The sequence below is a fragment of the Xiphophorus maculatus genome, chromosome 4 (assembly GCF_002775205.1).
Source record: "Xiphophorus maculatus strain JP 163 A chromosome 4, X_maculatus-5.0-male, whole genome shotgun sequence".
Lineage (NCBI taxonomy): Eukaryota > Metazoa > Chordata > Actinopteri > Cyprinodontiformes > Poeciliidae > Xiphophorus > Xiphophorus maculatus.
Window position 1 is genome coordinate 32141721 of NC_036446.1, and position 13747 is coordinate 32155467.

Consider the following 13747-nt stretch of genomic DNA (forward strand, 5'->3'; position numbering starts at 1 on the left):
AAGAGAACAAGGGAGGAAGATGAGAGTGGATATGAGGGAACCCTTAGTGAATGTCCTTCGGCACATTCTGCAGCCCTTCTCCAGTTTTCCCTTTCACTTTGCTTGACTTTTGCTGCTTTAAAGAACTTTGTCTCTCCCTGTAGCTGTGGAGCTGCTTGGATCTCTGTGCGTTTTGCTTCTCAAACAGCCGTTACTCTGTTGTTACCAACTGGTTTTGTCTCCTGTTTATAACCATGCTCAATCACTGGTAACTTTTCCTTTTCCTATCACCACACTTTAACTTTGCTGCCTTTTTCTTATCCAACATCCCCTCTGACTTATATCTTTTATTTGTAATAAACTGTACTCTTCCCTCCCTTTTTTCTTCTCCCCACATTCCACTTTCTTCACCTCCTCCCATCTCTTCCTCTATTCTTCCTGCACCTCTGTCCTCTCACTTCTATCTCCTGGGTTCAGCTGTATGATCTGGGCTCCCCGGCCGACTGGCAGTCCAGCTCCCCAGGCTGCCTGACCACTGATAGCAGCTGTGTCAACATGGGCTTTCCAGCCTGCGGCCATCGCGGCCGCTGTCATGGGGAGTGGGGCTCCTTCAGCTGCCAGTGTGTGGCCGGATACACGGGACAGCAGTGTGAAGAAGGTAAGCCAGATCTCTATCGGACTCATGAAGCTATAAGGCGTTTCTACGGTAACCGAGCAGGTCTTAGGGCGGGTCACAGAGCCTGAAACACTACGTCGCATCTGCCAAGAAGTCAAACTCCTTTAACTTTTTCAAAATTTTTTCAGGTTACCACCAAAAACTTTTGTTTTGTTGAGATATTATGGGAAAAGGTCAAATAAAAAACTGTGTTATATGTTCATATTCATCCATGTGACTGAATTCTTTATTGAATCACCTTTCATGGCAGTACTTGATGTTTAGTGACTCATTCTTGTTTTACACGTAGCTCCGATGCAGTCCGATTGGATGGACTGGATTTGGACTTTGACTAGGCCATTTTAACACGTGTACGTAGTTTGATCTAAACATTCCCTGTTCATATATTGACAAAAGAAATGTTAAAAGAATGGCTCTCTTGTGATCTGTAGTCCATGGGAGGATTTAATGGGGCCCTCAGACAGATTTTAAAGAATGGAACCAGTTTTGCACTTCAACACAGATACAGATGGATATTTTCTTTTTTACAAATTGAAATATTCTTAAAATGGAAAACGTTAGGAACAAGCCAATGTTTTACTTGCCACACTTTTTCCGCTCATTATAGCTTCATTATAAATAAGATTTCAAGCATCCATCGCTTTTTACTCAAAAGCGGATTTTGGTTGCACTCATTTATTAAAAAAGCCTGAATACATTTATGAGTTGAGTGACCCAGTTCCCATCTTTGTTGCTGAGAAGACTGGAACTTCTTTCCAGACCAAAAAATAGAAAACTATTTACCCCGAAGGTGCAGGAAGTTGTTGGTCATTTTTCCATTAGGCAGATGTACTACAGGTGCACAAAGGGTAAATATTTGAACAAGTAAAGAACAGATGTTATTGAAAGAAGAGGTTCTCATACATTACACTTTTTAGGTTTTTATCTTTGCAAATCTTCAAAAAGCATGTTTGATTTTTGCTCCCCTCCACAGCTATGCACGATTTAGCGATGTCTCTCTCATATAATAAGCAATGGGACACGATTATTTTAAATTTTGAAATCAAGTTATTAGGAGGATCTTTAATTAATTGTTTGCATTAAACTGAAAACTATATATCGTAGTGTTAAAACAAGCAGCATTTTTATTTCAAAACCCCTTTTTTGCAGATAGATTATTGAATAAATTGACATGAACCCAACAACATTAGTGGTTTTTAAATTGTTATTCAGGGTTTCCAACCATCAGATTTGCGCACAGTGTCATTCTATCAATTCAGCTTCCCAGTGTTTCAGAAACTCCTGATCTTCTATAGAAACGTGGACTGTGACCGCTGCTGTTATCATTGGGGTCGTCTGTGCGGCTGCTACATGTTTAGCATTGAGATGCTATTTTAGGCTTAAATAGCTTTGCTGATATTCTAACTCCTTTTAGCACAAATTGAAAAGACCGATAGTCTTTTCCAGCGTCCAATCAGATCGGTTTTTGAGGCAAATATTAACCATCAGTGGGTGGAGTGAAGCAGCTCGTCGTCCATCGCCGTTACTTGCGAATATAATCCGTGTGTCATTTTTACAGGTGTACCAGATACATGTGAATACAAAGGTTCTGTCTGGAACCTTTGTATTCACATGTATGCGTTGATGCGTTGAAGTCCCAACCTTTCATATAAAACCAGTAAGGAACACTTATGTTAATGTTTGATGTGACAAAATGTGAAATGGGTCAAGGCATTGTACATCCAGAATACTTATCAGGGTTCAAAATAGAAACTAGTCATTTTTGCTGTTATTTATCCTAACTGTGAAGGAGAAACTAGCAAGAGTCCTCTGCTACACCACTCATCACTAATTGCCCATATCTGCCTGTGTTTCTGCCATTCTGACGTTAATTCTTCACAGGGTCATTCCTTCTAGGTATCCTCTGAGCAGATGTCATGTTTCCTGTTATGGGAAATGAACACACAGGTCAGCTGCTTCTTCCTTTAAGGATTCTTAATTACTGCAGTGTGTTGCTCACGGAGCAGCATGCAGCCTCTTGGCAGCTCCCACATTTAGGCTCCTTCTGGCCCGGGGACAAGCTCTCCTTGTGAGGCTGTCTGTGCCGGCCACATGGCTGCGGAGGCGTTCACTTGACTGCAGCTGTTGGAAGGAGACGGGATGTTTAATGATTCTGGTCCGGCTCTGCACACATCCCAGTTTGCTTTCTGCTGACCGCAGCACGCCGTGCCAGGCTGCGCCGTCCTCCCCTCCACTGTCCTCTTGCCTCAGAGTGACACTAATTGACAGGGCTTTCTCAAATGCCACAGAACTAGTAGAAGTGTAGCGCGCACACTGTCGTCATATAAATAACACTGGATATACAGCTATTTTTTAAAATATATTTTCTGTTTTTAAACAACAGCTGATAAGGGCTTTGTGCAACAATGTCAACGACTACTGCAGACGTCAAAATTCAACGATTTAATGAGAAAAATGTTGAGGAGACGAATCATAAACAGCAATTAATCACTTTTGCTGTTTATACAATGACTTGTTTTTTTTGTTTTGTTTTTTTTACATTACATAGCTGAGTTTTGGCAACCAGGGAGGCCCTCTTTGGAAAAGAGAAAAGGGTTGTTTACTCAGCTTTAATTTGAGAAGGCAGCACCAAACGAAGCATTTGCTTTTGGCTCATCTGCTTCAGACACTTTCCACACAATTCAGCATCCAAAGTCTCTCTTCCAAGATTTGTTCCCATTCCTTGTTTATTCCTCGGTTTTCATAATCACCATCATAAATGTTCTTTTCTTAATTGCCACCCTTCCCAATTAACAAGAGATTATTACACAAAAGAGGATAACATGAATTACACCAAATTTACAAATCTCATGCAGCTACACCTCTGGTCCCTTTTGGTGGGGAGTCGGAGTTGTTCCAGTATATTTGTGTCTTACTTAGCAGAGATGGTAGGACGGATATTGGAGCCCCATTGGTGTGTGTGGGGGTGTGTGTGTGTGTCTTACTCTGGTGAAGAAAGAGGTTGGTCAAAAGCCAAAGCTCTAAATTTACTGGTTTGTCTACAGTTTATCAATCACTTAAGTGATGGTCACCTAAGTAACCCATGTCACGCGACAATAGTTATGTTCTAGGGACAGGACTCTGGATGAAGTTAGTATGACCTTTCTTCTTTTGACTAGTTTAAAGTCGAGCCACTGTTTCATCAGAAGGAGTCAGTGTAGGTGAGTCGGTCCATCTGAGGTAGAACAAGGGCAGAATTTGCTGGAGTGATTATATATTCACTGGGAATGCCTTTCTATTCAGCTTAATGCAGTTGAATAATACTTTATTAATCCCTAAGTTGTCATAACTCGTGCCATCCAAATATCTTCAGAGTTGTAGACATGATGAGAGATGTTGGAGTAGGGGATATGATTGATGGAAGATGGTTTGAATTTCCTCCTTCTCTCTCTGCTCTTTGTTAATGCTCTGCATCTATCAAGTCTCATTTTCTGGAAATTGAGGGTCATAGTTCAGGTATTATTTGATCGTTCTGAGATCCTAACCAGCTGCTTGTTAAAACAACACATTGTTTCTGCTGTTACACATCATAACAACTATCCCTTCAGCTGCACAACATCCAAAACCAGAGAGAATATCCTTCCAAATACACAACGCCTCAACCAAAAACATTCATGAATAAACTGAACTGGGAGAGGTGCAGTTCTATTGAGTTTTGGATTCCTCAGGACGAGCTGGAGAGTGTTACTAGTGAGAGGGATGTCTGGTTTTCCCTTTCTGACCCGGTGACCCAATCTTGGATAAGTGGAAGGTGAAAATCAGGACAGAGTTTTGAGGTGGTCTGTAGATGACAGCTCATGCTTCAAATTCAGTGCTGGACGAGAAAGGGCTTGATATGGCTTTGGCTTAAAGCACTCATCTCTTTCAAACTTAGATATCTGGAATACAAAGTGGAGGTCAGGATCCACAACTGCAAATTACTGAAATCCTCAAAATCCTCTTTGACTGCTTGTTTTAATAGTTCAAATACCAAATATGCCTCAATATGCATTAATACGCACAGTGGAAAGTGTCTTAGCGCTACCGCAGAAGCTAACATCCACCTTCTTCCTTTTCTCTGTTCTTGGAGATTCAGCCAATACTGTACCAAGTTACATTGCTCTGTGGTATTTCAAAGGTGCATTTTCTTTTGAATGTTTTTGATACCCTCCAAGAAAATATCTGTGGCGCTGCAATTCTCTGAAAAACCTGCCAATATCCAGGGGTCCAGTGTTAATATGAAGACGTTTGAGTGATGCATTTTCTCAACAAATTTGAGAACTTTTCAGAGTTAGTTGGATTAATTCTGCCTGACACTTGTTCTAGAAACAGAGAAAAAGAGATTACCTTGAGTTCCACAGATGATAGAGAAGATCCTTAATTGTTCAGTGTCTAATTTGTGTGTATCTGTATTCTAGTGGCCCCGGAGTATTCCTTCGACGGCCACAGCCATCTGCACTACCAGCTGGCGTCCGCGCTCCCGGCCAGAAGAACGTGGATCCAAGTCCTGGTTCGAACCCGGAAACACAGCAGCATCATCGTCAGCCTGGTGTCCAGAGACCAGAGTGAATACCTGCGACTGGAGGTGAGCTGGCCGTGTAGACACACAGAGACGACATCATGATCGCATCGTAATCACTGGTGTATTGCCACGTGTTTAGAGTTTGTGATGAGCAGCTTCAAAAGCTTCTTTTTGGTTTATTCATCCTTTAGTCCTGATGTGACAAAGTTCAGTGTTGCTTTTTTTATACCTGTGATGGTCCTGATTGAAAGCCCGTTGAATGGTTCAGTTCATTTCATGGTCACAAATCCTTCAGCTGTGATCTGGTTATGTAACATGGAGTCCAGTGTCTTGTGGACGTAGGTTACCAAAATAAATCAAACAGAATATAGCATCTGTGTACACCATGAGTTCCTGGTATGTGTTTGCCAAACGTGCTCCTTCCTTATGTGTATGTTGAGTATGATAGCTCTATCCATGTCAGCACCTCATTTTGGAAAAGTTGTCAAAGATTTCATTTGTACAAGATAAAAAAAATATAATAATAATAATAATAGAAAAAAATGCTCAAATGATGCATGATTCAACAGTTTTGACTTAACCCCTAACGCGTTGAGACAACGCTGAGACTTTGTGAAAATCAAACATAGCATATGATCAGAAGCGCCCTGCATCAGCCTTGAGGCACGGTGGTGGAGGCTGATGGTTTGGGCTTCCTCTGGTTGTCACATGACATGTTAATCATTAACTTCTACTGTAGAGTCAATGTTAAAGCTGGCTGAAGCTTGGTCAATCTTTTGGTTTAAAATAATGACGTCTTTTTGGAAATATTTGGAACTATGTAACAATAAAAATTTAGATTCAATAATTACTGCGTACATTTTCATCAATATTGAAAATGTCACTTCAGCTGAAATGTGTAACTATGGAAAATGATTACAGGTCAACTATTGTTGACTATTGTCACTATAACTATTGTTATTGGTGGGAGCTGCACTGATAAATCAGGCGGCTCATAAACTGGCGCCGATTTTCTTGAATTTATGAAATCGGCCGATACTTAGGTATGACTGACTGACAGCCCCGCCCACCAGGTCATGCCTGGTTAACAATATTCATCCTACTGTGGTCAACGTTGTCTCTATTTATCAACTTTAAAATCAAAATTGATAGGTCAGGCTTTTGAAATTGGAAAACTGCAATTGGTGCACCCCTAGTTGTTCTTGCTGTTGTTATTATTATTATTAGTAGTAGTAATGGTATTAATACCACTACAAATATGCTCACTTTTGGTAGACAAAGTCACAAAGAGTAAATGCTCTTTTTTGTATTTTGTCTCCAGAGCTTCATTACACCCACTATATGTTCTGTTCACACTTTAAATGTTCCTTCATTTCTGTTCATTTGCCAGTTTCCCTGCTTTGTCTCGACTTGACTTATTGTCTTGGACGGCTCGGCGCGGCGCCTCTCCGGTGCTTCCCGGACGCTCGCTCCTGTTTGTCACCCCGCACTGTGCCCGCGCGTATTGATCAAACTTCAGTGTCTAACTGATGATGATTACAGGATCCATATCACAGCCACCATTAGAGTGCAACCTCTCCTACGATCCCCGTCTGTCATCCATCTGTCTCTTCCTTCGATTCATCCGTTCCTGCACTTCCTCTTAAATGTCACGGCTCTCCCTCAGCACCGCCACATGGGGAGCAGGTTCACATCATTTATCCACTACATAAAGTGCATTTATTCCGGGGTGCAGACAGCATGGGGATATGTGAATCTTATGAAAAAGCTCCCCGCAGTGACACGCGGGATATTCTGCCTTGGTCTCTGCTTGGAGTATGAGCATATTGCTACCAGGGTTATGTTATTCTCTCTAACAGCTCTGTTTGCTTTTAATCAGAAGGAGGAATTAGTGTGAGTTACTCTTGGTTGGATATACTTTCAGGAAATTAGGGGACTGATTGTGTTTGGCTTAATGAGGGAATAAAGCATTTAACTGTGGGAAATCTTTAAATCTGTGCAGATATACTGTACAGATCCACTCTAAAATATACAAACAACATGAACTGTAACTGGGCACTTCGTGGATTTCTGATGTTATCTCACGTTACAGATGCATATCGTACAGCACAGTGAAAAAGTATTTGTTCCCCTACAGATTTCTTCAGCTTTTGCTTTTCTTCCACACTTTAGCTCCTAAAACAAATGTTACTGTCAGATTAAGATGAACTGAGTAAAAACAAAATTAAGTTTTATATATATAAGTACCATGTTTTGGATGAATTACCCTTCACAGGTAATACTCACCATGTTCCAGCTCACTGTATAAACTATTTATCAAGACATGGCTCCAGGTTGTATAACGTTTTTTTTTAAAACCCGGTTTGAAAACTAAACTGTGGATTGCCTCAGGTTATCACTGCCAGCACCGCTATTAAAGTCATTGAAGAGTTAATAAATTGATTGCCATCTCCTTAGAGAAAAAGTTGACAGCATCATATTTTGTTATGACCAGGTAATGCCATTTTATGTTTCGTCAAAGTCACGGGGACGGTGCATAACCCGACATTCACTGATTAGGATACGGCATTAAAACGCTGCTCTTTCATTCTGCTGCTTTGCCAAAGGTCACACTGCTGAGCTCATTTATTTTTACAAGGCTTTCTGCATGAAGGAATGAAATACTTGGCCGAACTTGTCCATGCTCCTCACTGTAGGTCAGCTGAACTTTTGTTAGAATAAAAAAAAAAAACTACACCTGCTTGTCTAGTTTTTTATCAGATGCTTTGGACAAATTATTTGCTTTTGTTAGTTGCTTTATGGCCACCTATTGTCATTACATGTAGTCTAAAAAACACTGTTGTCAATAGGTATTCCGTAAAGCATCAAACTGCTCCTTGAGCTGAAAATTACAAAGGAATTACACTCAGTTGTTAAGAATTCACATCAGGGCTTTTACCACACACCATGTTAAATTTCATTTATTTACTTAGACAGTAGACAGCCTGTCAGATTTCTGGATCTTATTTTGATGCACTATTACCCTATTGGGTCGGGTTGGACAGGTTGGTTGGTTGTGTTGGATGGGTTTGTGGGTTTGTTGGGTTGATGATGTCGGCTGTGCAGATTGTTAGCAAACCAAACTTTTGTGTTTTCAAGATTATTATTTATTTTAATGGTAGCATATTTGCATGGTTAAAGGAAAATCAGGTTCATTGTGATGTGGTCATTTCCTTTAAATAAAGGGTGGCGTCTCCCGTATGGGTGAAGAGCTGCAACCTCAGCCACCAGTCTAAACGTCATGTCTGAAGTTCATTCATTCATTCATTCATTCATTCATTCATTCATTCATTCATTCATTCATTCATTCATTCATTCATTCGTTCATTCATTCATCAAAATGTCAGTTTCTTTCCATTTTCATGTCAGTCAAGATGTCTTTCCAAAAACACTGTATGTATTCAGAATGAGTATAAGAGAAGTATCAGTATTGGAAATGACAGCTTCATATATCTGTCTGGTCTTTATACAAACCAGGTTCATTATCTAAATTACTTCTATAGGAAACAAATAAATAAATTGAAGTAATTTGGGGCAATTGAAAATTGGCAAAAATCCCAAGAATCGATGCGCATAAAAAAAAGAACTTCTTAAAAAACAATTAAAGGCCTAGAATTACCAATTACACAACGAGCAAATGTGTTTAGATTAAAATGTTTGGTTCAAAAACGCTGCAGAGTTTAAGAAGCATCTGAAGGATTAAAAGTTTCCCTTCTCTGGAAGTGCTGACTGCAAAGCAGAGTGGCACACGCAAAGTGGAAACTGCTCCTGCAAACTCCAGTCACACCATCTACCACATTCTCATACATGCCACCCTGGGAGCAGAGCTGGAGTTAAATCACACCACTCTGTTCTGCTTTAATTGGGGTTAAATCAGGTGGCTGGGAGCATGTCTGGATATAAAGCACTGCCCTAGTGGATTGTGAACATAATTATTACCTTATAATGAAGCCCTGGAATGAGCCTCCGTCCCAAAGCCAAACAGCCTTGGAGGTGTTCGACATCTTACCCAACTTCTTGTTAAAAGTAGGGAGTCGTTAATGCATGAATTAGAACAGGAATAGTGAGAGAAATGGATTTAAGAAAAGCAAAGACATGGACATTTGTAGTCGGGTATATAAAGTTAAGAGTAATGATTTGCATTTTTGACCAGTGTCCTCCTTCAGAAACCTGCCTTATGTTTATTATGGTGAGGAGAAGTGAGGAAGTTAGTGGTGTGCGCCCACGTCCCCGTCACATCCCTCCTGCTTTGTCTCAGTTTGCCTGCCCTTCTCATCTCAGCTCTCTGTTTACGCTCTGGCAGTGGCAGACAAAGATGGAGGGGAGGAAATTATGCTCAGTGGGACACTTGGAGGATCAGTTTGAAATTGAAATGAGGACGACCCACCCACCACCGTGTCTTTCTTAAAACAGCCTTCGGACATATTCCTCTCTATCCGTCTCTCTTCCCCCCCACCCTTCCTGCATTCCTGGCCCTCCATGCTGCACGGATGACAGAGAGGCGTTGGAATTAAAATAAAAACAGAAAAAGTGCAGGCATGCAATTTTATGGTTTTATTTCAGGTCCTCAGTGCAGTCCGTTGTAATAAATGTGTTAATTGCTTTCTATTTGTGCATTTTTGTCTTAGAAACGTTCCTCCTGCATGTTTTTGACTTTCCTTAAAAAGACAATAGACATTTATTCTAGACTGTGGATCTGTCTTGCATATCCTTACAGTATTAAAAGGAGCAGCTCTAAGTTATCTCAAACCAACTGGAGTCTTTCCACCTTTAAAATATTTAAATCTGAAGCTTAATCTTCAGTCACTTCAGCATTTTCACCATAATTACCTCAAGTTGCCTTTTGATTTGGGATTTGTTTCAAATTAACATGCAGACAGTTTTAGAACTTTCATTTGTGGATCTCCCTAAAGCGAATGAGTTTCATTTGATTTGTCCACTTAGAAAAATGAATAATTCCTTCTGAAGTTAGATTTTTTTATTTATTAAATGAATAGACAAATGCCATTTTTGGTTTAAAAGAAGCTTGCTTTTAAAGAAAACTTGTTATATTTTTTGTCGATATCCTACTTCAGTTTCAGTAAAATGACTGAAACCAGATGTTTGTATACAGTGTAGAAAAGATACATAACTTCAGTTCAGTTCAGTTTATTATTTTATTTCTTACTTTGAAGGAAGAAATAAATGTATTTCTCTGTGGCATCCAGAATTGTTGTGTGACTGTCAAGGTGAAGCCAAACAAGTTTACTTTCACTAGTGAAGCATTACAGCATTCTGCCTCTAAACCTGCAGCCAGAGAAAAAACACAAAGCCGAGAAACCACAACAACATAACATAAGCATTTTAACAACTATATCAGCACTGAAAAGTTTAACTATGCTGCTCCAGTTCACAAATCTAAACACTTTACAAAGAAAATCATTTGACTCCAATAAGACAAATTGATCCTAGTGATCAAACAATGCAGTTAAGTCCAGTTTACTGTTCAAACTGGTTCTCATTAATCCTGGAAGTCAACACTCCAGGTGTGTTTTTGATGAGGGAATAACATCATGACCTGATGGACAGCCTTTGGTCCTGTGCTGGCTGGAGGGAGAATAAATGAATCGGGTTTATCAGTACTAATGTTTTCTGCCTTTTCAATCATGTGTCCATGTTTCCTATTCTGTCTGTTAATAATTTAACATATTCAGTTTTTTCCATTTTAGGTCAGTTGGTATTCCCAAAATTATTATTATTATTATTATTTAAATGCCCAATTAATGAGCCAGAATTTTTTTTTTTTTTTTTTGCAGCAAATTTTCAGTCTCTTCCAATTCTGAAACAGGTTGCTTCAGTTTTTCCACATAAAGTTCTTCCCTCATGTTGTCATCTATTTTGTGAAGAGCACCAGAACATCCACACATGATGCTGCCACCATTTTAGCTACGCTGCTGTCCTGAGGATTGTAAGCTTTTCCTTATGGTATTTATGGCTAAACACTTCAGTTTTACTTTAAATAGACCCAACTGAAAGAGAGCCAGTTTTAAGCTTGGAGCTTCAATGTGAAGTCAGTGTAATATTTACCTGTACCAAGACTGGACTGTCACAAAAGCAGATTAATGGCCTGAGCTGAGGGAAACTGTTTTAGAAAGAGATCTTTTTGTTTTGTCTCCATCAGCCCCGCGAGTTTGTTTGTGACATTAAATGCCTTGGAGGGGGTTTTTCTGTGTAAACTGCTGACAGACTGTACTTGCTTGTCATTCTACGGGGACACTGGTTCCCAGTAGGAGCCGCAGACTCTTCCCTCCAAACATTGTATGCCTGACAGAACCTGGTAGCCTCCAACTTCTTCTTCAGAATGGCTCCAGGCTGATTACTAGGCTAATACGTGCTGAGGCTGCTTCAACACAGACAAGTATAAGTAGCTAGTTTTATGTAGCCTTTTTACAGATGAACCTGTGATGCATAGCATGATGAGTCCTATCATCATGTGAAATAGAAGCTCATTAAGGTGAACTTCAGGCAACCTCGTTCCCTTAAAGCTGGAAAGAAATCACAGTAACTGACAATCTAATGAGTTCTAAGCAATCAGCATCATCGGGTAAATATTAAGATTTCTGAATGATTCATTATTTCAGAAATGAATACTTTATCACCACTCTGGGAAGATGTTAAAGTAGTGGTGGGATTTGATTAAAATTTCTGATCAAGTTATTTAACAAATTAATTGAACTTAACATTTTAATCAAAAACTGTATGTCAACAAAATAAACAATGTTTTTGAATAAATAGACATCCGAACTCAACAACTAAGATATTCAAAGTTTTTAATCTGTCTTTCATGTTATTCAACCATTAGCTTTATGTAAAGTGCTATTCCAACCATTCAGCTTTCCAGTCTTTCAGGAACTCCTCATCGTTCATGGAACCTCTTTAGATATGTGGACTGTGGACGCTGAAGTTAGCGTCGGGGACGTCTGCGCTGCTGCTACATGTTCAGCACTGAGATGCTATTTTAGGCTTGAATAGGTTTGCTAATCGGCTAACTCCTTTAACACAACTTAAACACAACAATAGTCTTTTCCAGCATCCAGTCAGATCAGTTTTAACCCCCATATGTAAAAAATAGAATAAAATGATTAATTGCATTACAATCTACTGTGTGTTATTAATCAAAACTTCTGTGGCAAAGTCACAGCCCTACTTTAAAAAGAATTTCATACTTTGATTCCATTATGAACCCTTGGTGTTTTTCATAGTCTTGGATGTCTGCTACTATATTAAAATATAAAAAGAGATATTATTTGAATAGACTTTTTTTTTTACTTCATAATCAGATTAGATTTTCTTTTTTTTTTTTCAAAAAACTGATTATTATCACACTTTTTAAAAGTGTGACAGAAAGCCCTCAATGGTTGGGAATTCACTGCAGACATAACAACAATAATGGATGGATGGATGGATGGATGGATGGATGGATGGATGGATGGATGGATGGATGGATGGATGGATGGATGGATGGATGGATGGATGGATGGATGGAAAGTCTCATCGGTGTAAATGTGTGGAATGTGAGACGTGATGAAAGCAGAGATTGACTCAACCACCACGTTAATCTGATTCGCTTCACTTTGTTTCGCCAACATTAGAAACAACACATTGTTTTTGTGCTCAAATAAACTTCTGGTTCTTTCAGACTCATCGGTGGGAGAGAAGTAATTCCAACATAAATCAGGCGGCTTTTTAAGGCGCTTTACTTGTTGATAAAAATTGGTCATCATGGATGACTTTTGTTTCCTTTTTTTCGATAGATATCATGTTATTTTGCTCATAAATTCATACCGCTGAGAGTTACCGGAATACATGACTCAACTTCATGATGATGCTGTCAGCATTGCTGCAGGGCAGAAAAACGCTGATTTTGTTCTTGTTCTCATTTAATGAAAGATTGTAACTGTGCTGTGAAAAACTATTGAGACCCTTAGCATGGGTTTAACTCTGGAACGCCCCCATGAATTCCATCTCAGTCCGTCCGGGACACTTCCTCATTGTTTAATTGTGACTTCTGACCTTAACTCTTCCACAAAACGTCTGAACATTTTATGTATGATGCAAAGTAAGTTAAAATAATTGAGAAGTAAGTTTAAAAAAGTAAATTTAAAAAATATATATGACTTAAAACCGCACTATGTGACTTTTATTAAAAATATGTCTACCATGCCATGAATGTATGGTATTAGGCAGATAAACTGGAAAGATCGATCGCCTCCTCCTCCTCCTCCCTGAGCTACTATTGTCGTCTGAAGAATAGTAGCTCATTATTCAGAGCTGGTCAAAAACAACCAATCAGAGCCAGGAGGCGGGTCTTATTGCTGCCAATTAACCACATGAATATGCTGTTAAATGTGCCTGCGGCAGAGAAACAAGTGAAATCTGTAAAACACATAAAATATAATTTTTTTCCTGTGCTGTATCAGGTCTCTGGTGACTCTGTGGTTTTTTGAAAGAATCCAAACTATGTTCAGTTTTGC

The 13747-nt window shown here is 39.4% G+C and overlaps 1 protein-coding gene across 1 annotated transcript in view; it reads left to right on the top strand.

The window, feature by feature from the left end:
* LOC102233331 (neural-cadherin-like) overlaps nt 1–13747 on the top strand; it is a 322632-nt gene that overhangs the window by 259129 nt on the left and 49756 nt on the right. Inside the window, exons 31-32 of the mRNA XM_023332302.1 lie at nt 457–637; nt 5092–5258. Coding sequence (XP_023188070.1) covers nt 457–637; nt 5092–5258 — 348 coding nt within the window. The remainder of the gene's footprint in view (nt 1–456; nt 638–5091; nt 5259–13747) is intronic.